The following is a 25,037-nucleotide window of genomic DNA, read 5'->3' on the forward strand; positions in this document are numbered from 1 at the left end:
GCAGTAAAAATATATATATGGCTTCGCCCGGGTTCGAACCGGAGACCTTCAGTGTGTTAGACTGACGTGATAACCAACTACACCACGAAACCTCGTTGGCGAAAGCTATTGCGGATGAATATTTATATTTTAAAAGAATAATAAAAATAAATAGTAAAAATATGGCTTCGCCCGGAGACCTTCAGTGTGTTAGACTGACGTGATAACCAACTACATCACGAACGAATGTATGATGTCAAATAATGTAAACATAGCTTACAAACGAAAACCGTAATTTAAAATGAAATAGATTCCAGACATTATTTAAGGGCATAATAATGACGGATAAAATAATTGAATACAAGATTTCGATTCATACATAAAATTTATTTGAAAATAAACATCTTAATTAATTAGTGGTTGTATATATATTTATAAAATACTATAAATATAACCTCAAACTTTTTATTTTTAATATTTGAAAACTTTGTTACTTTTCTAAGATGAAATTTAGGTTTATATGTTTGGGGAAGAAGTTATTAAGTGTTTCTTAGAACCTACTTCAGATAATCTCGTGAGAGACCCTACAACTACAATATAAGAGTTTATGCCTCCCCCATTAAAGGAGAGGAGCATGATTATCTATTAGAATCTCGAAAATAGTCCAAGTAAACAAATATTATGTGTGTTAATTCTTTATCTTCTACATATGTGTATTTTACAAATATACATTTTCACTTATAAACTCGTTCCAACCCCATTCTACGTTTAGCAGAGCCGGACTAACTCAATATTGGGGCTTCTACAATAAAAATAAAATCTACTCTTGGTTGAATCTTTTGTCAAAGAAAGTTGGTTCTTACACTGTTGAATGTGTACCTTCACTCACATCTCCACCTTCATATATATTATATGAATGTTACATGAAAACTCAACCCTACATGCATCATGTATCTATGGGTTGCAAAGTCGACTTCCAGCAAGTTTAAGCAACCCTGGATGATGCATGTGTCGTGAATTCAGTAAGATGATGACATAGCCCACACCAGACTTCCAACAGGAAAGATCAAGCAGAAATCTAAAATAAAACCGCTAAGCAGCCACACTCCTTTCGGCCAGTCCAATGATTTGTCGTTAAAACTACCAGACATCAAACATACCAACTAATGGACCATTCACAAATGAAGTTAAGTTGGTTTTAAAGATCTAAAGTAGGTACATACATATATTCAATTACTATCAACTGATAACTCCCAAAAGTTATACAATATCATGTACATAAACAGATATACTAACACAACCAACATAGTATGCATAAAACTACTAGGATGAAATATATGTAATATTAAGTCTGCCACCTGCTGTTTGACCATCACACTACTAGCTACACTTTCTCAAGTTCTTGACCTTCCAACAGGAGACCTGCTGTAAAGTGAAACAAATGATAATAATAATATGAGCATGATCCCAAGCAGCCAAATCTTTACAAATACAATAAACAGGGAGAAAGATATACCTGCGATATCTCCCATATGCAGGGCTCCTGGGTCTGTCGTAGGATGGTCCACTGTACCTATCGTAGACAGGGCTACGGGCTCGCCCATAATCAGGACTTGGTCGACCCCTCCTATAAGGACTTGGTGACCTCCTGTAAGGACTGTCAATGCGACGACCATAATCTCCTCTAGGGCTCATTGATCGGGATCCATCATCCCTCAAAGCATACTCCACTGATACCACCCTGTCCAATATTTTACTGCAAAAAAAAGTTGCCATAAGCTTTAATACAAATAGTAATATTTGGGAGCTTAAATCAAAGAACAAAGGACCAACTCCACAAGCACAAACCTCATGTGTGTACACTCCAAAGCTTTTGTGGCTTCTTCTTGTGTTTCAAACTGCACAAAAGCAAAGTTGCGCCGGATACGAACATGGAGAACATTTCCATAAGGCTCAAAGTGTCTCTCAATATCGCGGACCCTTGTACGGATGGGGTCAAAGTTGATTATAAATAGTGTTTTAGTTGGTCGCTGGTTCGCCATAGACTTGGAGCCATCACGAGGTCGACCACGCTCACCCTGCCACAAGTCATTTTGAAGTTGGAATTTACTAATACTCACAAGTCCTCGGTATGTGACATCCAAGTTCAAAAACAAATTTCATAGTTATGCAATCAAAGAGGTCAAAGATGTTCAATCTCAATACCGGAAAACTAAGACATAGTTCATAGAGAGCCAACTTACCCTAGCCCATTCCACCGACAGCCTGCGTCTGTCATATCCAAATGGGGTATTATCAAGAGCATGAATGGCATCTTCAGCATCACGCTCGTCCTCATAGTAAACAAAAGCAAATCCTGCAAGGACAAACAAAGTAAGGCAACTAATAGAACAAGAATCCAGGTTCACTCAAGACTGCACAAGAGGTATGCATCTCAATGAGGTTTCTCTTCCCTCACTAACTAGATGAAAATACAAAACCTGCAAATACGAGAACAGCTGATGAACATAAGGATGTAGAAGCCTTGCAAGATCAAGTAAATCATGATGATGGAACAATATAACATTAAGTCCAAGTCTCAAGTCTGAGATGACAGCTAAGCATGGTTCACCATTTTGACAGCACGTGTTCAGAAATGGAAGACATGGCAGGATAGAATTCATGACCCCCTTAGGATAAGTGATGGAAGGCATGGCATGATACAGATCCCACCATGACAATCCTTGTGAAATGGCAGGCAATGATGCAAGTGAATGGTATGATCGAATGAATGAAATGTAGAAGGATTCCATCTGTGAGTAGAAGGAGGGCAGGCAGGCAGATAGATTTTCCATTCCAATAGAATTTATTTGCACAGAAGTTGGAGAGCCAAGATAGAAGCTCTTTTTCCCTTAGCAGATGTTCCTGCGTCAAAACAAACACTTAAATATGGCGGCTTTCTTCAAAGTAATTCAAATTTGCCGCTGCCACATTATTGATCACCAGGGGAAATAAGCGAGATATACACGCTACAAAAGTAGATGTACATCATTTTTGCTGAATGGATGTTTTTACAGTCAATTATAGTCTAATCTACAACTGCAAATGGATCATTTAAAACATGCCACGCATAAGGATCAAAATATATCCAGATAAGGATAGTGAGACTTGGTAAAGAGAGAAATCAACAAAAGAACTGCTTGCTTTCAAACTTAGCTAATCTTGATGAGATGCTCGAGAGATATTTAAAGCAAGCTAACCCAAAAAGAGAGAGAAATAAACAAAGATCATTCTATCTCTATGCATACTGATCACCATTAGAGCCAAAAGTTCGTTACGGACCAAACAAACTAGGCTTATGGGTGTAACCAACATTCCAACAATGCGTGTACATACAAGCGCCTAATGGTAAAAGAAACCGCCAAGGTAATTTTATAAGTTTCTAAGAAACCAGTTAATCATCCTAGATTACATTCTTTTCCTTCAAAGATTGGCAAGGTATTCCCTCGTTCATTTGCATTTGATCAAGTTTGAAAATTGTCTTTACTTGCAATCTTTTAGGTGAACCCTCTTCCAGGATTTGACGGAGAGGAGGTATGAAATAAAGCTGATATATAGACCTGGTAATATATAATGATCTTTTCCACGAATATCATTCGAAAGGGACGTATCGCAGGTATAAACGACCTAGCAAGGCAATCCAGTTCAGAAACATACCAGATTTCATATCAACACGCTCAACTCTTCCATATCTACCGAACAGCCTCTCCAGATCGGATTGACGAGTCTCGTACTCGAAATTTCCGCAGAAAATCGGCTTCATCTTCACAAAATTGTCCCAAAACCGAATAATGAACCTAAAAAAGAAATCAACAACATACAAGTGATCAATCACCACAATAAGAATTGTGAGACGAACAATCTTAGGGTTCGGAAAAAAATCAACAAATTTACCTTCAAATCTTTGATTGACGAGGGGACAAAGCCTAGAAGCAAAAACCGTAAGGAGATTAGGCGTAAAAGTCAGGGGATTTGGCGGTTTTATATATGCAAAGAGATCGATCAACCCACGTGGCAGCATCTTGTCCGTTGATTCTAACGGGCTTAATTGATGGTTCATGAACGGGCTCAAAACCCATTTTGAGGTAGTGATGGCCGAAGGCAAAAACAGGTCCCAGGCCGGGCCGGATCAGACCTAATTGGTCTCAAACTTTCCCGTAATCGGTTATAACAGGTCTTCGTCGAAAATGGTAAGACCGGTTAAAGTTCTTTATAACCAGTTATGGACCGTCAGTCCTGGTTTCAGCATTAAAAAAATATTTTTTTTTAATTTTTTTAATGATATATATTTTTAATACATTATAAAATTTGTAATTGGGTTACTCAAATACACTTTAAAAATACGTTTTAATATAATTAAAATTACGTTGTCTTAAAAAATACATTATAAAATACATCTATTTATAAAAAAAAAATTGAATTTACAGGTCGGGCCGGCTGATTTGGCCATCACTATTTTGAGGAGCACTTAAAACCCATTGGAAGCCTAGGAAAGCCGCCGACTCCAACTACTGTCCATGTACGAACCAGTTCCGATCCGTACGAAAGGCGTAACGAGTCCAACTCATGACGACCTGGTCCATCTGGGAGAAGCTGTAGGTATTGTTATAGGTCAATCTATTGGAAGCTTTTGCACAATTTGCTTCTGATCTCGTTTTGAGGAAAGAGATCTTGGACTTGGATGCATATTTTTTCTTTATTTCTTCGTGTTCAAAAAAATAAGATTGTTTAGAGCCGATAGATATGGCTAAACTCGGCCCGGTCAAGCTTGGAACCGGCAGAGGACCGAAACCAATAGAGACCGGATGTCCCCGTCTGGTTATGATTTTCACCAAAAGAACAAGGCTTGGCTGGTCTGGCTTGGGACTGGTTACATTCAGGACCAATATTTTAAAAACTAGTCGTTTTATATATGTCTGGACCGATTCTAGGGACCAGACATTAAACATAGAGAATGTGCCAGTTGATTTCAGTCAAGACTGGTTGCTTAATAGGATTTTTGGACTAGGACCGTTTTTGGTCATCCCTATAAATTTTCATCGATTTTTTAATTTAATTGATATTTAGCGTCAAGTTTTTTGAGATTTTTTTTTATTTTGTTTTTTATCGTCAATTTATCATTACTTTCGTAATGTCATATTTTCAAAATATTAAGAATAACATATTATATATCTCTATCGTCACAGAAGTTTGAGGTTGATCATGGAATCCTTGAAATAGATTCATAAATTGTTCGAAGTTATAATGACTTGTTTTTCTTGGTAATAAATCCTAAAACGTTGAATTTTCATGAACTCTACCATAGATGCTTTTTGAGCAAACAAAAGTCTGTCAATTTATATGTTTGATCACTTGTGTTTTCAATTTATACATTACAAATCAGAACGATCGATTCTATTATGCATTGTGTTCAGTGTATTATAAACCAATTGACAAACTTTTGATTTTACATGATTTATCTTTCACTTCCTAGGTTAAAATTTAGGTTTTACATGATTTATCTTTCACTTCCCCCCATTACATTTTTCCACAGGCCCCCAATCCCAATTGAAACCATTACTCTAACCAAAAAAATCTATTGAAATCAATCAAAAAACCAAAAAAGTTATTCGAAATCGACAAAAATGCTAAAAAAGTCCATCGAAATCAACCAAAAAACTTTAAAAATCTCTCAAAACGTTGTAATTAGGTTAAAAACATATCGAACGATTTTGCGGGCCTTTAGTCTACCTTAAAGATGACCCCACTTAACAAAAATCCTGGATCCACCACTGCTCATAAGAGGTAAGGTATGCGTATGACCTACCTTTTCCAATACCTTATTATGTGTGGGATTCAATTGCCTATTTTGATTTGGCTTGGTTTATTAACTCAACCAACTTTTAAATATAGAGCGTTATCATGACTAGTATGCTTATCTCATTTGAAAACCGTATTCAAAAGGAGCACTAATGACAATAGGATTTGTACTATTATTCGTAAGCTTAGTAAGTCAAAAGTAATCATGGTCAAGGTTTACTAGCTTTCAACTTCCTTTATCTCACAACTATGTAGTTTAAGGACAATAAATGGATTTGGTAGGTTTTAGGAGGCAATATTTGGCATTAATGTGGCCTTTGTATGTGTTATTATGATGTTTACAACTTCTCAGATGATTTTGGGTTGTACCTCTCTCCCCCTATCCTTTCTAGAGTTCCAATTAATAGCCATGCTCGAGTTAGGGGTTGTTCGGTAATGACTTAATGGGTTGTTAAATATGTATGGCTTATTCGGTCAGCTATACATTGTTGTTCATTTCTGACTTATTTGGTCAGTCGATGGCTTAATCGGTCAGCCAGGAAAGCAGGTCCTATAGACTCAACCATTTATTCATCCCCTTATTCCAAATTTGTCCCTTTCACCATCTAGAACAATCTATTCCTATAAGAATCAATGGCGGATTCAACAAACACCCCAACTACTCAGATTAAACCCAACTACTCACGTCAAACCCTACCACCATAGAGACGTCGACTTCTGCTCATGCTCGTCGATTGTTCCTGCTCGTTATGCTTCGATTGCTCCTGCTACATCATTCTCCACACAACGTATGTTCTCCTCATCGATTGCTCCTGCTCACTGTGCTTCAATTCTTCAAATGGGTAAATCGACCAAGAAGTTCGATTTTTATGTTTCTGTTCGATTTCCTCGTTGTGCTACCTTCTATCGAGCCTTTATGTTCGATTTCTAACTGTGCTTTTGTTTTTGATTTCCTCATGGTGCTAACTTGTTTTGAAACCTTTTGGTTCTTCTTTTGATGTGTTATGATTTTGTAACAGCTTACTGGACAACCCCTATGATGTGTTATGATTTTGTTTCTTCTTGGAATTCTGCTTTTTTTTACGTTTCTGTTCAATTCTTCAAATGGATAAATCAACCAAGAAGTTCGATTTTTACGTTTCTGTTCGATCTCCTCACTATGCTACCTTATGTCGAGTTTTTTAGCTGATGCTTCCATTTTAAACAGGCAGAACCAAACCAAAAGTGCATTACTCTGACTGCTAGAGAAGGTCAAAATAAACCCAGTCCAGTCATTTATAACATTTGTTGTTTTGAATAGTGAAGTAAACAAACAAACAAACAACAGAATTCGAAGTAAATAGACATGTCTCAAGACAAAAATAAGACTGGGGGTAAAATGGTCATTTATGACATTCAGACTATTTATTCAACATAACAATCGAACAATTTATTTGTTAATATGCAGACAACTATATCCATACAGTTTTTAACAGAAAACGAAGAGAACAGCCCCTTAGTTCATATGATTGAGGATTTTCTGGTGATGAGAATAAAACATTGGAACAAAGTAGCAGCTTTTTCATTATATTTATTGTATTTATATATGATGAAATTCAATATAGTTTTATGCTTAATGCAATGTATTTCAATTATTTGTAGACAACTTATCATTCTTTCAAACATTTCGGTTTCAAATTCCATTTAGTAGAACCTAACCTCTATCAAAAAGAGAAAAATGAAATTAAACAACTTAATCGGCATGCCATGACAACTTAGGTTCTCGCATCCCTATGATGACAAGAAAATATTATCTAATCACTTGAACAGATATGATATCACTTAGTAAACTAACAATGAGTAGAGTTGTTCGAGGATTGCATCTGGGAGTAAGCTTCGATGATCAGTTAGTACCGTAAGAAACATACATCTCAAAACACAAGTATTAAGTTATTTAAATATATCATCAAAAATTCACATAATATATACTCAAAATACATGTATTAAATTAGTTGAATGACATTATAAAGAAAATTATTAAATGCATATTCAAAATGACTAGAAGGGTACTCATGCAATGCATCAAGAAACATCTCGATTTCAATGTTTTGTTTTATCCTTTTTTATGTTGATATAATACGGTTTTATGTGGTTTTGAAAAATCGATAATGTTTTTATTTTTGAATAAAATATAAATTTAAAAATAACATAAAAGATTGAAAAATATATATAATATCGATATTAGTATCAAATTAACTATTTAAAAATTCTTGTTTTTTTGTGTAATTTCTTTAATTTAATTTTTTATTATAATTTAATTTAAGTTTGACAATACAATTTTTATAAAGATAATAATTAAATATTTAATTATTTTGTTAGAACTCAATGATTATCTTAATTATATTTTAGATTTTTTTATATTTAAAATGAGATATTTATTATGTATTTGATTATTTTTATCTACAGTTAGTTACAAATAAAAATAAAGATAAAGATCTATTCTTATGCTTCTTATCTTAACTATTCTTTTGTTGATTGAGAGCCAACCCGTTAAATAATAAGTCTTAAAATTATTATAATCGAATATCTAAAATATTGGGTTAAATAGAATATGATTGTCTATTGAAATATATATGAAATTTTCTGAGGCACTGTTTGTGTATTTGGTGTTGGTTTTTTATGATTTAAATATGTTAATAAATAATCAAATATGGTTTTATTTATGTAAATAGACAAATCAAGAAAATTAAAAAATACTCGAAAAACTCATTCATTTGTAAATACACCCTTCAAGAGTAAATTAGATAGTCAAAAACCTTTCAGTCTAGCTCGCATAGCAGTGTTGGCAACATTTAAGTGTTTAGCGGGTAGCATCACCAGCATTAACTACCACCACCGGCACCGGCTACGTGTGAAAATTAGGAAGGATTTGGATGATAAAAGGAGGGACACAATGATTTGGTAGTTGTTAACTGCTCCAAGTGTGTGTCGTCGAGATGGAGGATCCACAACACTCCTAAAAATCAAAGGTTATTTAGCAGATTAGAGGAAACACAGAGCTTTTTTGAGTATTCAATTTCTATTTGTGTAAATTAAGACATTGCTTTCTCTCAAACCCATCATCATCATCATCATCTTCCTCACTCTGCTGCTTTCAGAGGTAACTAACTTCTTCTGGTTTTCCTACCTTTTCATCTTATAAACTGCTCTACGTTTCTTCATCCACTTCTGTGAAAAGAAGATAGGGTTTATGTGCAATTTGGCTTTATTGTTAAATGGAATCTTCTTTTTGTGAACATCAAGAGACTGTGATTTTGGTGTTTTTATGCAGGAGTTGGTTTCGATTTCTAGTGATGCATGCATTGTTGTATTGGATCCAAAATCTGAAGCTCTTTTCTTGACCTAAATTCAAATCACTGGAATTCTACTCAATTGGGATTTACATTCTTGATGAACACAAATATACACAATTTGGTTGTTTAATCCAAGACTTTTGGTGCTCCAACTGATAATTTAAGCATATAGCTCTGCAAACCCAATCTCAAATTCGTGTTGCCATTTTTAATCTTCTTATCTCAAGACCTCACCTATACCAAAATAGTAGATAATCATGGGTGTGGATTAAATCGGTTCCCAAACCATAAATTTACTCTCAACCGCATCTTAACTAATTTGATAACCACCGCTAAATTCAAAACCAAGAGTTGAGAGTAGGTTTGTAGGGTTTATAACAATTATATGGTCTGTATTTGAGGGGCTTCATCATTTAAACTCTCTCTCTCTCTCTCTCTCTATATATATATATATATATATTGTTTTTTGATAACAATGAGAACTTTTGTTTAAGATATTGGTTTTTTCTTAATCATGAACATATATTTGTTTCATATGTATGTGGTTCACATTGTAAAACCTTTTTACTGTTAAAACCAGGTGATAATACGCACACAATTTGACTCTAAAATGTGATGCTTTATTCAATAAATCAATCTGCCTTTTATAGGCTTACACAGGAAACAGAACAGCAAACTATCAGCTAAGAAATAGGAACAACTAGGACTAATCCAAATACTTATTCAAATCTAAAACAGACTTGGTCATATGACCGTTGTAACCAAAAACTTCAATATCCTCCCCTAAACTGAACTAGAGCTAGTTCAGTTTATTTCCTTCAAACCMAGTGATGCTCGCAACCTGCTGAAGTCTTCTAGTTTGATCGGCTTCGTCATTATGTCAGCTAACTGATCCTTAGTGTTGCAGAATACCAACTTCAATTCYTCTTGATTAACCAAATCCCTTAAGTAATGGAACCTCACATCAATGTGTTTTGTTCTCTTGTGCATAACCGGATTTTCTGATAACTTTATAGTTGATGTGTTATCGCACATAACTTCAATTGCACCTTCTTGTTTTTCACCCAACTCTTCAAGTAATCCTTTGWGCCATTTGCAATGACATGCACAATTAGTTGCTGCTACATACTCTGCCTCGGTGGATGAGAGTGTGACAATTTCTTGTTTCCTTGAACTCCAACTTACAGCAGCCCCACTGTACAAACATATGTAGCCAGACGTACACTTTCGATCTTCCATATCCCTCGCATAATCACTATCRGTAAAGACTTTCAGTTTTTCATTTGACTCTCTTCCATAGAATAATCCATAGGTAGMTGTTCCCTTTAAGTATCTTAACACCCTTTTTGCTGCATCCAGATGTTCCAGCCTTGGTTTTGACATGAATCTTGCTAGCAAACACACTACATAGGTTAAGTCTGGCCTTGTGACAGTAACATACATAAGACTTCCTATYAACTTCTTGTATTGTGTTGGGTCAATCTCCTCCCCTCCTCCTTCCTTAGTGAGTACAGCACCAGGTACAATTGGRTTATCTACTGGATGACTCTCTTGCATTCAAAACCTTTCGATAATTTCCTTAGAATACTTCTTTTGGCAAATATGAATTCCATCCTMAGATTGCTTTACCTCAACACCTAGAAAGTATTTCATCATGCCAAGATCTGTCATTTCAAATTCCTTTTGCATAGATCTTTTAAAACCTTCACAGATCATAGTATTTGTTCCTGCATATATCAGATCATCAACATAGAGACTTACCACAAGAGTATTATTCCACACCCGTTTGATAAACAAAGTATGATCAAAATGACTTTGTTTGAACCCTTCCTTCTTGAAATACTTCTCTATGCGATTGAACCAGGCTCTAGGAGCTTGTTTCAGCCCATATAAAGCTCTCTTTAATTTGTACACCTTTGCTTCTTCTCCTTGTTTGACAAATCCAAGAGGCTGTTCAACATACACAGTCTCCTTGAGCTCACCATTTAAGAAAGCACTTTTAACATCAAGTTGAAACACCTTCCAATTTCTTTTGAGCAGAGATAGCTAGAATGGTTCGAATAGTGTCCCACCTAGCCACGGGTGCAAACACTTCTTCAAAGTCCACTCTCTTTTGTTGTGCATAGCCTTTAACCACAAGCCTTGTCTTATATTTGTCTATATTCCCTTCTTCATTCAGCTTGGTTTTGTACACCCATTTTACGCCAATAGGTACAGCTTCAGCAGACATATTTACTAACTCCCATGTTCCATTTCTCTCTATTGCATTTATTTCATCTTCCATAGCTTTCACCCACTTAGCTTCTTTTCTTGCTTCTTCAAAGGTAGTAGGATCTCCTTGAGCTGTATACATGGCAAATCCATCTTCTTCTTCTGATAACTCCTGACCAGTTCGATAATCTTGCATCCAAACWGGTTGTCTTCTATTTCTGGTAGAGGATTCAGCTGCCTTACTTGTGACTATAGTACTTCTCTGATCTGCGATGCTTGCTTGTGGGTCTTTATCTGGAATGAGAGTACCACTTTCTTGGGCCTGTTCATGAATTTGTGGTTCCATATCTCCATCTTCTTCACTGTCTGTAACTGCAACTTGATCACCAGGGTCTTCTTCTATTATCAATTCTCCCTCCCTGATAGTTTCTTTATCCCAATTCCATTGTTGATCTTCTTCAAATATGACATCTCTGCTAATGATGATCTTCTTTTGAATTGGATCATARAGCCTGTAAGCCTTAGAACCAATGCTAATGCCGAACAACACACATTTCTGGCTTCTTGCATCTAACTTGGTTCTGACTTGGGAGGGAATATGTACGTGACCAATACATCCAAACACACGGAAGTAATCAACATTTGGCTTCTCTCCAGTCCATAGTTCTGATCTTCAATCTGTAGTGCATGATCTTCTACTTCCTTCTTGACTAGCTTCTGCTCATGCACCAGTAATGAGCTTTGTAACTCATCAATAGTGAATGTATCCAAATCTTTGGATTCTTCAATTGAACACACCACAAAATTAAAATTTGGTGTAAGTGTTCTCAAGATCTTTTCTACCACCTTAACCTCAGTNAATATTTAATTATTTTGTTAGAACTCAATGATTATCTTAATTATATTTTAGATTTTTTTATATTTAAAATGAGATATTTATTATGTATTTGATTATTTTTATCTACAGTTAGTTACAAATAAAAATAAAGATAAAGATCTATTCTTATGCTTCTTATCTTAACTATTCTTTTGTTGATTGAGAGCCAACCCGTTAAATAATAAGTCTTAAAATTATTATAATCGAATATCTAAAATATTGGGTTAAATAGAATATGATTGTCTATTGAAATATATATGAAATTTTCTGAGGCACTGTTTGTGTATTTGGTGTTGGTTTTTTATGATTTAAATATGTTAATAAATAATCAAATATGGTTTTATTTATGTAAATAGACAAATCAAGAAAATTAAAAAATACTCGAAAAACTCATTCATTTGTAAATACACCCTTCAAGAGTAAATTAGATAGTCAAAAACCTTTCAGTCTAGCTCGCATAGCAGTGTTGGCAACATTTAAGTGTTTAGCGGGTAGCATCACCAGCATTAACTACCACCACCGGCACCGGCTACGTGTGAAAATTAGGAAGGATTTGGATGATAAAAGGAGGGACACAATGATTTGGTAGTTGTTAACTGCTCCAAGTGTGTGTCGTCGAGATGGAGGATCCACAACACTCCTAAAAATCAAAGGTTATTTAGCAGATTAGAGGAAACACAGAGCTTTTTTGAGTATTCAATTTCTATTTGTGTAAATTAAGACATTGCTTTCTCTCAAACCCATCATCATCATCATCATCTTCCTCACTCTGCTGCTTTCAGAGGTAACTAACTTCTTCTGGTTTTCCTACCTTTTCATCTTATAAACTGCTCTACGTTTCTTCATCCACTTCTGTGAAAAGAAGATAGGGTTTATGTGCAATTTGGCTTTATTGTTAAATGGAATCTTCTTTTTGTGAACATCAAGAGACTGTGATTTTGGTGTTTTTATGCAGGAGTTGGTTTCGATTTCTAGTGATGCATGCATTGTTGTATTGGATCCAAAATCTGAAGCTCTTTTCTTGACCTAAATTCAAATCACTGGAATTCTACTCAATTGGGATTTACATTCTTGATGAACACAAATATACACAATTTGGTTGTTTAATCCAAGACTTTTGGTGCTCCAACTGATAATTTAAGCATATAGCTCTGCAAACCCAATCTCAAATTCGTGTTGCCATTTTTAATCTTCTTATCTCAAGACCTCACCTATACCAAAATAGTAGATAATCATGGGTGTGGATTAAATCGGTTCCCAAACCATAAATTTACTCTCAACCGCATCTTAACTAATTTGATAACCACCGCTAAATTCAAAACCAAGAGTTGAGAGTAGGTTTGTAGGGTTTATAACAATTATATGGTCTGTATTTGAGGGGCTTCATCATTTAAACTCTCTCTCTCTCTCTCTCTCTATATATATATATATATATATTGTTTTTTGATAACAATGAGAACTTTTGTTTAAGATATTGGTTTTTTCTTAATCATGAACATATATTTGTTTCATATGTATGTGGTTCACATTGTAAAACCTTTTTACTGTTAAAACCAGGTGATAATACGCACACAATTTGACTCTAAAATGTGATGCTTTATTCAATAAATCAAGCTGCCTTTTATAGGCTTACACAGGAAACAGAACAGCAAACTATCAGCTAAGAAATAGGAACAACTAGGACTAATCCAAATACTTATTCAAATCTAAAACAGACTTGGTCATATGACCGTTGTAACCAAAAACTTCAATATTTACATGTAACTTTTGTTTGGCAAACATGTTAAAAGAGGTTCATATTGTGAAACAAATATATGTCAAAAATCCTAGACTTATATGGAAAAAAAAAATCATATGAAGTAGCACGTAATGCACTAGTTCTCAAGGTTATCACAATTTCATGAGAAGACCTCCTCACTCTCTACTCTAAGAGGAAAACTAGGAAAAAGAAAAGAACTGGAGACGAGAAAGGCAAATACTATAATTTTTGGAAAGCTAGTTATGTTAATGAATAAGCAACAACATACAAACAAACAAAAGCAGCAGGCACAGGAAAACCGTAGTCTAACATGAGGCTTTGTTGAGGGATAAGAATAAGAATAAGATAGCAGATAGTAGGATCTGTATGTATATATGTGCGTGTGGGTGAGAGATTCTTGAGTTGGGATTTTACTTATTTTTTGTTGTGGTGTAACTTCAGATTGAGGGTTCGAGTGTCAAGTTGAAGAAAATAATGGATGAGGAAGTTTTCCCTGCTTGGTCATGGTCTGTGGATCGATGCTTGAAAGCGTATAATGTGAAGCTCGAAAAGGGTTTGTCTTCATACGATGTAGAAAAGCAACGAGAACTTTATGGTTGGAACGAGCTCAAGAAAGAGAACAGAAAGCCCGTATGGCAACTTTTCATTCAACAATTTGATGATATGCTTGTAAAGATCCTTATCGTTGCAGCCTTCATTTCATTCGTTCTAGCACGCTTTGAAGCAAACGAAACTAAAGAATCTGGATTCGAAGCCTATGTTGAACCTTCCGTGATCATTCTGATCCTAATCCTAAATGCTCTCGTGGGCGTTTGGCAAGAAAGTAATGCCGAAAAGGCCCTCAAAGCTCTAAAGGAGATGCAGTGTGAATCTTGTAAGACGATAAGAGATGGGTATTTGGTTCCGGATTTGCCTGCTCGAGATCTTGTTCCTGGAGACATTGTGGAGCTGCGAGTAGGTGATAAAGTCCCGGCAGATATGAGAGTTGCGGTTTTGAAAACGTCAACTTTAAGAGTCGAGCAAAGTTCTTTGACGGGTGAATCTGTTCCGGTTCTTAAAGCAACTCGGCCTGTGTTAAATGATGATTGTGATTTGCAGGCTAAAGAAAATATGGTTTTTGCAGGGACGACGATTGTGAATGGGAGTTGTGTATGTATCGTTGTAAACACTGGAATGAGCTCGGAAATCGGGCAAATTCAGAAACAAATACACGAAGCTTCCATGGAAGAATCCGATACTCCATTGAAGAAGAAACTCGATGAATTTGGAAATAATCTAACGATTGTGATTGGGTTTGTTTGTCTTGCTGTTTGGGTGATCAACTACAAGTATTTCTTGAAATGGGAAATGGCCGACGGATGGCCTACGAACGTCCAATTTTCGTTCGAAAAATGCACGTATTACTTCAAGATAGCAGTTGCCCTTGCGGTGGCAGCCATTCCTGAAGGCCTTCCAGCGGTGATTACGACCTCTTTAGCTCTTGGCACAAGAAAAATGGCTCAAAAGAACGCGATCATGAGGAAGCTTGCGAGTGTGGAGACTTTAGGATGCACGACTGTAATCTGTTCAGATAAAACTGGAACGTTGACTACCAACCAGATGTCGGTGATGTCGATTTTTACGTTTGGAGGGAAAACGACGGCTCCTAGGATGTTTCCTGTGGAAGGAACAACGTACGATCCTAAAGATGGGTGCATTGTTGATTGGAAGTGTTTCAATATGGACGCTAATTTGCAGTCCGTGGCTGAAATATGTGCGGTTTGTAATGATGCTGGGATTTATAGCGACGGTTGGGTTCTTAGAGTTACAGGTTTGCCTACCGAAGCTGCTTTGAAGGTGTTAGTAGAAAAGATGGGGGTTCCGGATGCGAAAGCGAAAAACAAGATTCGTGAATCGCGGATTATGGGAAATTATTTGATTGATAACAACATCATAAAATTCGGCAAGAGTTGGAACTTTTTCTATACGTCTTTGTCACTAGGGGCAGGTTCAAATGAGAACCGTCAATATTTTTTGAGAACCAAGTATTTCATGAGTTATTCACAATGAATAACCCTTAAATATTCGTGATAGGACTATATTCATCATGAATAATTGGTTCCCGGGTTCCAAAAATATTTATGGTTCTCATTTGAACCCGCCCCTTTTGCAATTCTGTTTAATCTGATGTTCGGAAATGTTATTGAATATTTTCACTTGTTTTTATGGAGTGTAGGGTGCTGCGAATGGTGGACGAAGAGATCAAAGAGGCTTGGCACATTGGAATTAGACCGCGTTCGTAAGTCCATGAGCGTTATTGTACGTGAGCCATCGGGTCAGAATCGGTTGCTTGTCAAGGTAACATCAATAGTGTTTGATAGCTTATTGAAAAATCTTTTTACATTGTTATCTAGTCTATCAACTAGTTTATCAGTCAACAACTAACTTATCAGCTAAATTTCAAAAAATCTTGAATCATTTTCTTAGCACCTGAACTAAAACTGGTTGCTCAGGGTGCGGTCGAGAGTTTAGTAGAGCGTAGTTCACATGTTCAGCTAGCGGACGGGTCTGTTGTTCCGATGGACGAGGCTTGTAGGAAGCTATTGCTTTCAAGACATGCGGAAATGAGTTCAAAAGGGTTACGATGTTTGGGTTTGGCTTACAAAGACGATCTTGGTGAGCTAGCGGATTATGATGGCGAACATCATCCTAGCCACAAGAAGTTGGTCGATCCAACTTGCTATGTTTCCATTGAAACCGACCTCATCTTTGTCGGGGTTGTTGGTCTACGGGTAAGTGATAATCTATATCTTCTAAGGTCATCTTCGGCAACCATAAGCTATTTCTTTTTTTGAGCTTAATGGAAAAGCTGTTCAATAAGCATTTATGATTCTATTCTCGGATCTATCATATTGTGGAATTAATTTACAGGATCCTCCTCGCGAAGAAGTGCACTCTGCGATTGAAGATTGTCGTGGAGCCGGAATAAAAGTGTTGGTGATAACGGGAGATTATAAGTCGACTGCAGAGGCCATCTGTCGGGAAATTCGATTATTCCATGAAGGCGAAGATCTCGGAGGTAAAAGTTTCACCGGAAAAGAATTCATGGGACTCTCTCCTTCGAAACAAAGGGATATTTTGTCAAAACCCGGGGGGAAGGTGTTCTCTCGTGCAGAACCAAGGCACAAGCAAGAGATCGTGCGGATGCTTAAGGATATGGGTGAAGTTGTAGCCATGACTGGAGATGGTGTGAACGATGCTCCGGCTTTGAAACTTGCCGATATCGGAATTGCTATGGGGATTACCGGAACCGAGGTTGCTAAAGAGGCGTCAGATATGGTTCTAGCCGACGATAACTTTAGTACCATCGTTTCTGCTGTTGGCGAGGGTCGGTCAATTTATAACAACATGAAAGCGTTTATCAGATACATGATATCATCGAATGTCGGAGAGGTTATATCGATTTTCTTAACGGCTGCAATCGGGATACCGGAATGCATGATCCCCGTGCAGCTTCTATGGGTTAATTTGGTTACCGATGGTCCGCCTGCTACCGCTCTTGGTTTCAATCCAGCCGATGTTGATATAATGAAAAAACCACCTCGTAAAAGCACCGACACCCTCATAGATTCGTGGGTTTTGTTTCGTTACTTGGTTAGCCTCCCTTTTTCTACAATCAGAACTATTCTTTGGTCCTTCCGTAGTAGTTGGGTGTACAGGCCAGCTTGAACGGCCAGAGAAATCCCAATACCCGACCTAGCCTTTATTTGTCAGTTAAGTTGGCTAGGTTAACTTACACGATTTGGTTTTTATTAATGGCAGGTTATCGGTTCTTACGTGGGTATCGCGACTGTCGGTGTTTTTGTTGTATGGTACACACAACCATCGTTCATGGGTATCGATTTGACAGGAGATGGGCATACACTTGTTACAGTATCTCAGCTCCGAAACTGGGGAGATTGCTCTTCATGGCCGGATTTCTCAGCTACACCATTTGCGGTTGGTGGCAACCGAGTGATTAGTTTCTCAAACCCGTGTGATTATTTCACCACTGGAAAAGTCAAAGCGATGACGTTATCGCTATCCGTATTGGTGGCGATTGAGATGTTTAATTCCCTAAATGCCCTTTCGGAAGATAACAGTTTGTTAACAATGCCACCTTGGAAGAACCCTTTCCTTCTTGTTGCCATGGCTGTTTCCTTTGGCCTTCACTGTCTCATTCTTTATGTTCCTCTCCTGGCACAGGTGTTTGATGTCGTTCCGTTGGGTTTAAACGAATGGGTTTTCGTCATCTTGGTTTCGGCACCTGTCATCCTTCTCGATGAATTGCTCAAAATCGTCACAAGAAGTAGAAAACGGACGACAAAAATAAAGTTAGCGTAAGTTAGAAAGCGGAAAGCACACATACAGATATCATGTGTTTTAGAAGACCTTTTTGCTACTTTCTTTGCTTTCTGTGTATCCGATGACATGACGTTGGATCCAGTGTGTAAATCTTTGAAGAACAATCGTATGTATCAAATAGAAGAAATCATGTATATATGTCGATGATCATCCTTAAATCTTTTCATGTGTTGTTCATTCTGCTTCGAACCATCGACAAGATCTGATACTAGAAAATAATTACACGCAGGATGACATCTGGTTCAGGTTTAGAATGTCACTGCTTGACAGAAAAATATCACTTCCATACATAAAAATGCTTAAAAACCTGTCAGAAGATCATGGATTTAAAGAACGAATTTTCAGCCAAAACATTCGAAAATGGTTGCATCTTCATGATGCTGCTTCATCTTTAAAGAAACTTCGTTTAGTATCCAGTAGATTTCATCGGATCTCGGATGTGATCTATCATCTACAATGAACTTATACACTTGATTTCCTTCTTCAATGAAGCTATACCCGGCTGCCTTTATGATTCGAGAACCCTTCATCATCTTCCTTAGCTTAGCAACTCCATCCCACCGGCCAGTATTAGCGTATATATTGGATAAAATTACATAATTGCCCGGGTTCCACGGCTCTAGCTTGTAGAGATGTTCGGCTGCAATCTCAGCTAGTTCAACATTATTATACAAACTGCATGCCCCTAGCAGGGTTCCCCAGACTACTGAATCGGGTTTCATTGGCATAGATTGTACAAGATTGTAGGCTTCTCGTAGTTCTCCAGCACGGCCAAGAAGATCAATCATGCATCCATAGTGTTCAAGTTTGGGATTTATGGAGAAATCATTCTTCATTGATTTGAAGAGCTCTCGGCCCTTCTTCACCATCCCTCCATGGGTGCACGCGAGGATTGCTCCCACGAATGTCACGTCATCTGGTGCTGTGCCTTCTCCCTGCATGAGCAAACATTCTGAGGTTGTGCTTTCTCTTAACCAAGTGATCTAAGTTGTTCTCTCAAGGTTACCAAAGCATCAAATACAATTGCCGTACTAAATAAGACATTCTAAGCACTTGCAGTATAGCAAAATCGGCTTTATAGGATGCTAAATATGTCTAAATATGCTAAAAGACTGCTTTATAGGAGATAGGTTTATAGGATCAGCAATTGTATGTCATATGTAAAAGTGTTACAATAAGTTGATAGGATACTTTTGGAAGTCCCAACAAGCTTTTTGGAACTTCTATAAAATAAAACGTCATATTAGTCTTTTTGAACGATGTTACTTGAAAAAGTGTCGTATAAAAACAAGTATTCTATAAAAAGATGTGTTTATAGTAAACCTTCCAAAAGTGTCATGTGAAAAAACTAATATGACCTTTCGAAAGTGTCCTAAAAACTTGTTAAGATGTTCAAACACGTCCTATAAACTTACTGCAAAACTTTTACATAAGACGCATAATCGTTTAGTCCTATAAACTTAAGTTCTAAATTTGGACATATTTGGCGTCTTATAAAGCCGAAATTGTTGTAGTGTATTTTGTTACTGAGATGAGACTATTACCAGCATTTGGTGGAATAGCTGAAGAGCTTGATTAGATTTTCCATGGACAGCCAAACCCACGAGCATAGTATTCCAAGAGCACAAGTTTCTCCTTGCACCAATTTCTTCAAATATGGCCGTAGCCTTATCGATCCGACCACATCTGGCATACATTTCCAGTAATGCATTGCACACGAACAAATTCTTGAAGTATCCTCGAGCCCGTGCATAGCTTTCAATCCTTTGTCCAACCTCCAATGCTCCAAGATTGGCACAGGCTGGAAGAGCACTAGCTATCGTCACTTCATTTGGCTGAATACCTTTCACTTTCTCCATTTCAAGAAACAACTTTAGAGAAGTCGCGTATTTCGCGTTCTGTGAGTACCCAGATATCATAGCAGTCCAAGAAACGACATTTTTTACAGGCATTTCATCAAACAGTTTGGATGCACCCTCCATATCCCCGTTTCTTGCGTACCCTGCTACCAAAGAATTCCAAGTGGGCACGTCTCTCATTTCCATTTTGTCAAACACTTGGCGTGCAGAAGGTAAGAAGCCCAGTTTGGCATACATGTCGACTAAAGCTGTGGACGCATAAAGATCAAACTCGTAACCCAATTTAATGAGATGGGCATGAAGCATAAGACCTTGGGGTAGGGAGTGAAGAGTGGCGGAAGCAGCGAAGAGGGAGGTGAAGGTGTGCTGATTAGGGGAGCAACGATTAAGGCACATTTGGGTGTAAAGCAGAAAACATGTATGGGAAGGGCCATGTGAAGAGAAAGCTTGAATGAGTTTGTTGTAGAGGAAGACAGTTGGTTGAGGAATAAGGTGGAAGAGTTTGTGAGCGTAAGAGATGTTGGGGATTTGTAGAAGCTTGGTGATTAGAAACTTGGTGAAATCTATGCCATTACGGAGGGTGTGGGCATGGATTTGTTTCAAATGGTTCATAATAAAAAAATCACTTTGAAGTTTCATGCCATCTGATTCTGCGAAGAACAACCAAAAACCGGTCCTCGACTTGAAGCGTAATGGTTTTTATGCTCTCAACGTTCCTAATTCCTATGGTTGTGTCATGTGTGTGTATACATACGTCAATTTTGTGTTTGCATAAATAAATAAAAAAAACAGTTTGAAAGGGATGCTATATTTATAATAAAATTCTTTATTTTATAACAAAAAACGACTAGGTGTGCTTCTAATCTTTTCAGTTCCGTTTCAGGCCTTGGAGTTATAAATAAAGAAACAAGACACCGTTTTTCTGGGACTGATTTGTGAGTTAAAAAGACTGGGTGGGCGATGGTAATTTGAAATTACAAGAACAAAAATACATACACACTTTGTTTGATTCGTTTAGTTTCTTCCTTGAGCAAGAGATTTGTATTTTGTACTGAGAGATAGATAGATAGATGCCTATTCGAGTTGATAATCTAAGTCTAACAAACAAAGAGTGGGATCGCATTTTATTGCATACTGCTGAAATTGGTGACTCTTTTAACAATTTCGGATCATTTTAAAAGTTCAATTTCCAAAATCAGATTCTGTGTAGAACAAAGATTACATTGGTTTCGAATTGAAATGCTAAAATATAATACAATAAAAAGAATTCTTGTTATACAATATTATTTGAAAAAATGTCACTTCCTACAACACAACTTAAACAAGACCTTTTAATTTATTGTTTGGTCCTATAAACTTAAAATCTCATCTCATCTATTGGGACACGGGACAAGTAGAAAATGTTGGCCATTTTGTTCTCGTCTACCTAATCAGCTTCCTTGACCAAAACTGAATCAAGAATGGCTTCCACCTTGTTTCTCCGATTACTACCAAACCTAGTTACCAGAACTTGCCAAACATCTGCATCCATCGCTTGTCCGCTTAAACCCGCAGCCATATCAAGTACCTTCATCACGTTCCTTTCATCCCCCGAGTCACACAGTCCCATAAGTAAGATAGAGTACGTACTTTTATTCGGCAGACACCGCTTCTCCAACATCTCTTCCAAAATCTTCATCCCTTCCTCTGCATTACCAGCTCTGCAAAACCCTTTGATCAACATGTTATATGTAAATGCATTAGGAACACAACCCTTCTCCACCATATCATCCCATAACCTACCAGCTTCACACAACTCCCCCATCTCACACATACCGGCAATCAGGGTATTATACGTTAAAACGTTTGGAATCGAACTCTTTTCAAACTCATCGAACAGTTTTCTAGCTTCCCGAATCTTCGCTTTTTTACACAACCAGTGTATCAGTGTAGTTGATATCGAATTATCGGGAGTACAATTCTTCCTCAAAAGCTTCTTCCATAAATCACACGCATCTTCCACCTTCCCGTTCTCGCATAAAACATCGATCAACCTACAACAAAGAGCAGAAGTCGGCACGTATTTCTTCTCCAACATATCATCTAGCAAATTCAAAGCTTCACCGGTCTTCTTTTCTTTACAAAAAGCTTCAATCATAACCCCATAAGTGACATCATTTGGCTCGATTTTGTTATCCTCCATCTCGTCCATCACTTTGACAGCATCAACCAATCTTCCTTTCTTACAAAACCCATCCATCAAGATTGTGTAAGTGGTGGCGTCAGGAATCCATCCTCGATCAAGAATTTGATCAAACATCTTCTTTGCTTCTATCATATCCCCTTTGTGGACATAAGCTCCCAATAGAGTAGTATAAGTCACGACATTTGGTACCATGCCCATGGCTGGCATTTCGTCCAACACCTTGAGTGCACCTTCTATGTCACCGTTGTTGCAAAACGCTTTTAAAAGAATGTTACAAGTGAACACATTTGGTATGATATTGAACTTCTCTCGACTATTTCTGAACAAAGCATGTACCAATCGGTATTTTCTGTTCTGAATCAAAACGTTTAGAAGGGTGTTCAAAGAGCGTACGGACACCGTGACACCAAAGTCCTTGATCCGCAAGAAGGTGCGTAAGGAGTCTTTAGGACGGCTGGCGAGTCCATAATTACGTAAGACATCAATAAAGAGATTCTCACCACACTTGATGCCTGATTTGTGTAGCTGGGAAAGAAGGGTCTCAAGTGGTTGAAAGGCACGGGCACGAGCGAGCTTGTGGATGATGGAATGATAGGTCTGGTAATTATGTTCAAAGCCGGGGTGGTAGTTGCCGGCATGGTAGAAGATTTGGAGGGCAAGGTCTAGGTTTTGTTGGGAGGTGATGATGGAGACGAGGCGTTTGGGGTGGAGTCTTTGAGGCCAAGGTTTGATTGGGGGAGTAACAGTGTAGGATTTTAGGAGTTGGGATTTGGATTGGATGGTGGAGAGGTGGTGGTGCCAAGTGTAGTAGCGTGTGATACTGAGGCGATGATGGATTTTCGCAGCTGCCTTCATCGTCTTCCTTGGCTTTACAAGTCGATCACACCAGCCATTATTTGTGTATCTATTCATCTGACAAAACAATGGCCAAATTGGGGTTAGCAAGAAGTGAATATGTTTGATATCAAAATTTTCAAAGCTCTACAATTCGAATACATTTTCCCTTTGTATCCTTACAACACATCACAAAAGAGGCGGACGCAGAAAAATATATTGTAGGGGGCACATTTCCTTTACTCCCGACAATTTTTTTTGGAAATGCATGACCCCGTGGTTGACAAGGTTCTCTAAGCAAATATTTTCTCCTTATTTCATCCCTTTGAATAGGATTATATTCCGAAATCTTTTTACTTTCGGCAGGATACCAAGGAAGATCGTTCAAATCAATTTCGCAAGATATCGAAGGAGCAGAGCTCGATTCCGGTGTTGATGCTTTCCTTTTAAAAAAAAATTCCATTAGATTTGCCTAATTGCCTACAAAATTAACCAACAAAATTAACCTAAAATACCTAACCTAAAGCATTTACTAATTACCAATTACCACAAAATTAACCAACAAAATTAACCTAAAGCATTTACCAATTACCACAAAATTAACCAACAAAATTAACCTTAAGCATTTACCAATTACCACAAAATTAACCAACAAAATTAACCTAAAGCATTTACCAATTACCACAAAATTAACCAACAAAATTAACCTAAAGCATTTACCAATTACCACAAAATTAACCAACAAAATTAACCTAAAACATTTACCAATTACCACAAAATTAACCAACAAAATTAATTTAAAATAAATACCTAACCTAAAGCATTTACCAATTACCAATTACCAATTACCACAAAATTAACATAAAATACTACTAATTGAAGTTGGAAATTAGAAATTTAGAAATTAGAAATTACCAAATACCCAAGAGGCACAGTCGGTCGGTCAGTCCACTCCAGTCTGCTAGGGCCTAGGGTTCCTTTCCTTGATTCCTTCGTCGATCGTCGACGTTTCTAAGGTAGACGCTAGGGCTAGGATTCCTTTCCAGCTTTCCTCCATGACTCTCAGTCTCTGTCGCAACTCACGATGAAGAAGAAGAAGAGAAGAAGGGAAGAAGACAGAAGTGATGTGATGGTGAGGTCGGTCGCAGCCGATGCCCGATGAAGAAGAAGATTAGAAGACGGTAGACGGTAGTCTCAAGTCTGGTCGCTACTCGTCGCTTGCTTGCAGCCTTGCACTAAGACTGAACTGAGGTTAGAATTAGAGCATGGAGGGGCCTCTTGCATCTTGTTGTTGGGGGCCCAAATTCATTTCATTGAAAAATACAAGTAAACTAATTTTTTTTTGGGCTTTCTTGTTAAAAATTTGTTGGGGGCCCAGGACCCCTACCCTCATCACATACGTCCTCCCCTTACACATGAAATCCCAAGAACAGAGAAATAAGCAAGTATTTTTAAGGCGAGGAAGAAAAACCTTGAGCAGATGATGAATCGATGACGACACTTGGAGACTGAGAAACCCTAAAAGACATTGGAGCCGTTGACAACACTTGGAGGCTGAGAAACTCTTTTGATTCTTCGATCACAACACTTGGAGGCTGAGAAACTCTTAATTCTTCGATCACAACACTTGGAGACGGAGAAACCCTAAAAGACATTGGAGCCGCTGATTCTTCGATCACAACAAGACATTGGAGCCGATGATAACACTTGGAGAATGTATTCGAATTGTAGTGTTTGGAATGAAAAAAAAAAAAATTGTTTATATCGGTGTAAAATCGAT

General features: G+C 37.4%; 4 protein-coding genes and 1 non-coding gene across 7 annotated transcripts; 1 reads left to right on the plus strand and 4 right to left on the minus strand.

Moving 5' to 3' along the window:
* Positions 1-18: 18 nt before the first annotated feature.
* On the minus strand, positions 19-92 carry TRNAV-AAC. Its single transcript has one exon. It is a non-coding gene; the product is annotated as a tRNA-Val (tRNA).
* Positions 93-1,181: 1,089 nt separating this feature from the next.
* Positions 1,182-3,959, minus strand: LOC112527051 (serine/arginine-rich splicing factor RS31-like). Of its 2 annotated transcripts, none has more exons than XM_025137534.1 (6): positions 3,913-3,959; positions 3,676-3,815; positions 2,223-2,335; positions 1,828-2,057; positions 1,496-1,735; positions 1,182-1,401 (listed from the first exon to the last, which is right to left on the minus strand). In XM_025137534.1, the coding sequence occupies exons 2-6, from the start codon at positions 3,779-3,781 to the stop codon at positions 1,374-1,376; spliced, it is 717 nt and encodes a 238-aa protein (XP_024993302.1). In that variant the 5' UTR covers positions 3,782-3,815; positions 3,913-3,959; the 3' UTR covers positions 1,182-1,373. The 2 variants fall into 2 exon arrangements, with proteins under 2 accessions (XP_024993302.1, XP_024993301.1); XM_025137533.1 differs by having other exon boundaries at positions 1,182-1,404.
* A 4,960-nt stretch (positions 3,960-8,919) lies between these two features.
* Positions 8,920-18,538, plus strand: LOC112526600 (calcium-transporting ATPase, endoplasmic reticulum-type). The gene is made up of 6 exons (XM_025136951.1): positions 8,920-8,956; positions 14,438-15,938; positions 16,212-16,333; positions 16,489-16,767; positions 16,907-17,629; positions 17,798-18,538. The coding sequence occupies exons 2-6, from the start codon at positions 14,471-14,473 to the stop codon at positions 18,356-18,358; spliced, it is 3,153 nt and encodes a 1,050-aa protein (XP_024992719.1). The 5' UTR covers positions 8,920-8,956; positions 14,438-14,470; the 3' UTR covers positions 18,359-18,538.
* Positions 18,539-18,606: 68 nt separating this feature from the next.
* On the minus strand, positions 18,607-20,903 carry LOC112526599 (pentatricopeptide repeat-containing protein At5g08510). The gene is made up of 2 exons (XM_025136950.1): positions 19,924-20,903; positions 18,607-19,314 (listed from the first exon to the last, which is right to left on the minus strand). The coding sequence occupies exons 1-2, from the start codon at positions 20,875-20,877 to the stop codon at positions 18,721-18,723; spliced, it is 1,548 nt and encodes a 515-aa protein (XP_024992718.1). The 5' UTR covers positions 20,878-20,903; the 3' UTR covers positions 18,607-18,720.
* Positions 20,904-21,486: 583 nt separating this feature from the next.
* On the minus strand, positions 21,487-24,830 carry LOC112526561 (pentatricopeptide repeat-containing protein At5g16420, mitochondrial). 2 transcript variants are annotated; one of them, XM_025136897.1, is made up of 2 exons: positions 24,729-24,830; positions 21,487-23,335 (listed from the first exon to the last, which is right to left on the minus strand). In XM_025136897.1, the coding sequence occupies exon 2, from the start codon at positions 23,333-23,335 to the stop codon at positions 21,665-21,667; it is 1,671 nt and encodes a 556-aa protein (XP_024992665.1). In that variant the 5' UTR covers positions 24,729-24,830; the 3' UTR covers positions 21,487-21,664. The 2 variants fall into 2 exon arrangements, with proteins under 2 accessions (XP_024992665.1, XP_024992663.1); XM_025136895.1 differs by lacking the exon at positions 24,729-24,830 and adding an exon at positions 24,173-24,389 and having other exon boundaries at positions 21,489-23,335.
* Positions 24,831-25,037: the final 207 nt, after the last annotated feature.

This window comes from Cynara cardunculus (genome assembly GCF_001531365.2).
Source record: "Cynara cardunculus var. scolymus isolate 2C chromosome LG 14, CcrdV1, whole genome shotgun sequence".
Lineage (NCBI taxonomy): Eukaryota > Viridiplantae > Streptophyta > Magnoliopsida > Asterales > Asteraceae > Cynara > Cynara cardunculus.